A 2,500-nucleotide genomic window follows, 5' to 3' on the forward strand; every position below is an offset into this window, starting at 1 on the left:
AGAGGGGGTCGGCCGAGCTCGAGACTGCTTCGTACTGAATAAATGCGTGATGCAGGTATGTTTGTATGGATGTATGCACGTAAATATGTGTACGAATACTATATTTGTATATGAATAGATATGCATACTTACATACAGTAACGTGAAGCGATGAGAACACTATAAAACGCGATTAATGAGAAAAACAATAAAAAGGATAATAATAAATGAAACAAAAAGGGCAATTTTGTTAATGGAAATAAGGAATAGAAATATTTTTATAAAAAGGAGAGAGATAGAGGAAAATGAACTTCTTAGCGCAATTTTATGAATCCATTTTCATTGTTTATTTTTTATATACTGTTAAAAACTACGTTTACATCATTCCTACTACCATTCTATCATTGTTAGAAACCAATGCTCTGAACCCTTTGCATATCCACAATAGATACCGATTTTGTCTGCTCCGTCATTTAGGATCATTTCTTTCAGCCTGGTTGAATTCTGAGGAAGTCCGTAAGAATTATCTTCGTTTACTGCGGAAGAATCGTAGAAAGGAAATATGAAATTGAATGAATCGCAGTTAAATTACGCTTTTTTTGTCTCAATGTGTTGGTTCGTGAAAAGGAGAAAATACATTTCGGGGGATGTTTTGGGGTAATTTAGTAGTTAAATAACAGTCCTTATACATGCTTACATGCATACACATACGCATATACATATATATACATATATCTATACATGTATATATACATATATATGTATATATATGTATATATATACATATATATACAGATGTATATACATATATATACATATATATGTATATATATATATGTGTGTGTATATATATATATATATATATATATATATATATATATGCATATGTGTGTGTATATATATATGAATATATATATATATACATATAGATATATATATATATATATATATATATATATATATATATATATATATAGATATAGATATGCACGTATATATATATATATATATATATATATATATATATATATATATATATATATATATATATACGTGCATATCTATATATATATATAAATTTATGTGTATATATATACATATATATATGTATATATATATACATATATAAATACATATATATATGTATATATATATATATATATATATATATGTATATATATACACATATTCAGAGGACCTCAGCACCACTGATGTTGTTGTCTCATCCCCGACCCCCTAATCCTTGCCTCCCTCTTCACCTCGCCCCCCCTCCCTCTGACCCCTTGTTGAGGATGACATAGTGAGTATATTTTCATTTTTTATTATTATGATTATCATCGCTGAATCGCTGAATTACCTTTGTAATCATTTATCCTTTTTGTGGAGTACATCTTTATCCCTTCGTGTGCGAAAATTGTTGGAATGTGTGACCAGAACTGTTTTGCACAGCTGCTTATCCTCAAATGTTCCCTTTTGATATCTGGAGAGCAATTGATCACATTACCATCTTTAATGGGGATGTGATGTCTTAAGCATTCTGTCATCAATATTTTCATTCATGGGTTTGGTGGCACAATCGTTCTTAACTTTGTGGTCAGCCTTTTTTTTCATATTACAGAATCTAAATGTACTGAGCCAGAACAACCAGGGATCTCGCCCAAAACCCATTTCTTTTTATAACACAACATTCAAACAACACGAGCTATCTAATACATGCAAAGGAGACTGAATTCTATGTCTCCTGGCCATAACGCCCCATCTCGCTTGCCAGGGAAGACAGTCGTAGCTAGCTTGTTCTAGAAGGCATCCGAAGGACGACTCAAGGCTCAGGAGGTCGTACACCTGATGCATATTCAGCCACGGACGGATCAACAAGCGCCGTTGCATTACCGCCTTTAAGACGTCGCCCCGAAGAACGGAGGTCTTGGAGGAAAAGAAGAAGGTCTATTGAGGCGGGGGGTGGGGGGAGGGGCGATAGAGAGGGCGCCATTTCTGATAGGTGAGATTAGGTGGGGGGAGGATGGGAGCAAGATAATGATTCAGGTAGTGAAGGTACCGCCCCTGCGGCAGTACTGGGTGCCAAAGACCCTCCAAGGGTCCAGTCCTAGTCGAGAAGGAACTCAGCGAAGGAGCCTAACATCACTCCTCCGACGACGACGAGCGCGCCAGGAGAAGCTTCGAGAATCTTCCGGAAGAGAAACCTCACCAACCTTCTGAAGATGGACGGTCCCTTCGCTGGAAAGCATTGTGTCGATGACGTGGAAATGAAGAGCAGCAAGATGCACGAGAAGGTAGGAGGGACGGAAGGAAAGAAGAAGGGCGGGAGGGGAAGAAGATAGAAGGAAGGCGAGAGAGATCATCAGATTTTTCAGTAACACAATTTTATATTTTCACTAGCACAATGTCACGAAAATTTATGACTGTGAAATACCTTCGCAGACGATGAATTTCCAAAATTTGATTTTTACTACCAAGAAATTCCAGAAAAAAAATTCTCACAAGAAATACTTTTACATCCCCT

At 35.9% G+C, this 2,500-nt stretch overlaps 1 protein-coding gene across 2 annotated transcripts in view; it reads left to right on the forward strand.

Moving 5' to 3' along the window:
* The window catches only part of LOC125027909 (protein henna-like), a 25,451-nt gene that overhangs the window by 10,476 nt on the left and 12,475 nt on the right, over nt 1-2,500 (forward strand). Inside the window, exon 1 of one of the 2 annotated variants that reach the window (XM_047617040.1) lies at nt 2,079-2,270. The exons of the other annotated variant lie outside the window; for it this stretch is intronic. Within the exon in view, the coding sequence (XP_047472996.1) occupies nt 2,199-2,270 (72 nt within the window). The 5' untranslated portion in view covers nt 2,079-2,198. Of the gene's footprint in view, nt 1-2,078; nt 2,271-2,500 lie in introns of those variants that run through there. 2 annotated transcript variants of the gene reach the window in all.

This window comes from Penaeus chinensis, chromosome 8, assembly GCF_019202785.1.
Source record: "Penaeus chinensis breed Huanghai No. 1 chromosome 8, ASM1920278v2, whole genome shotgun sequence".
Lineage (NCBI taxonomy): Eukaryota > Metazoa > Arthropoda > Malacostraca > Decapoda > Penaeidae > Penaeus > Penaeus chinensis.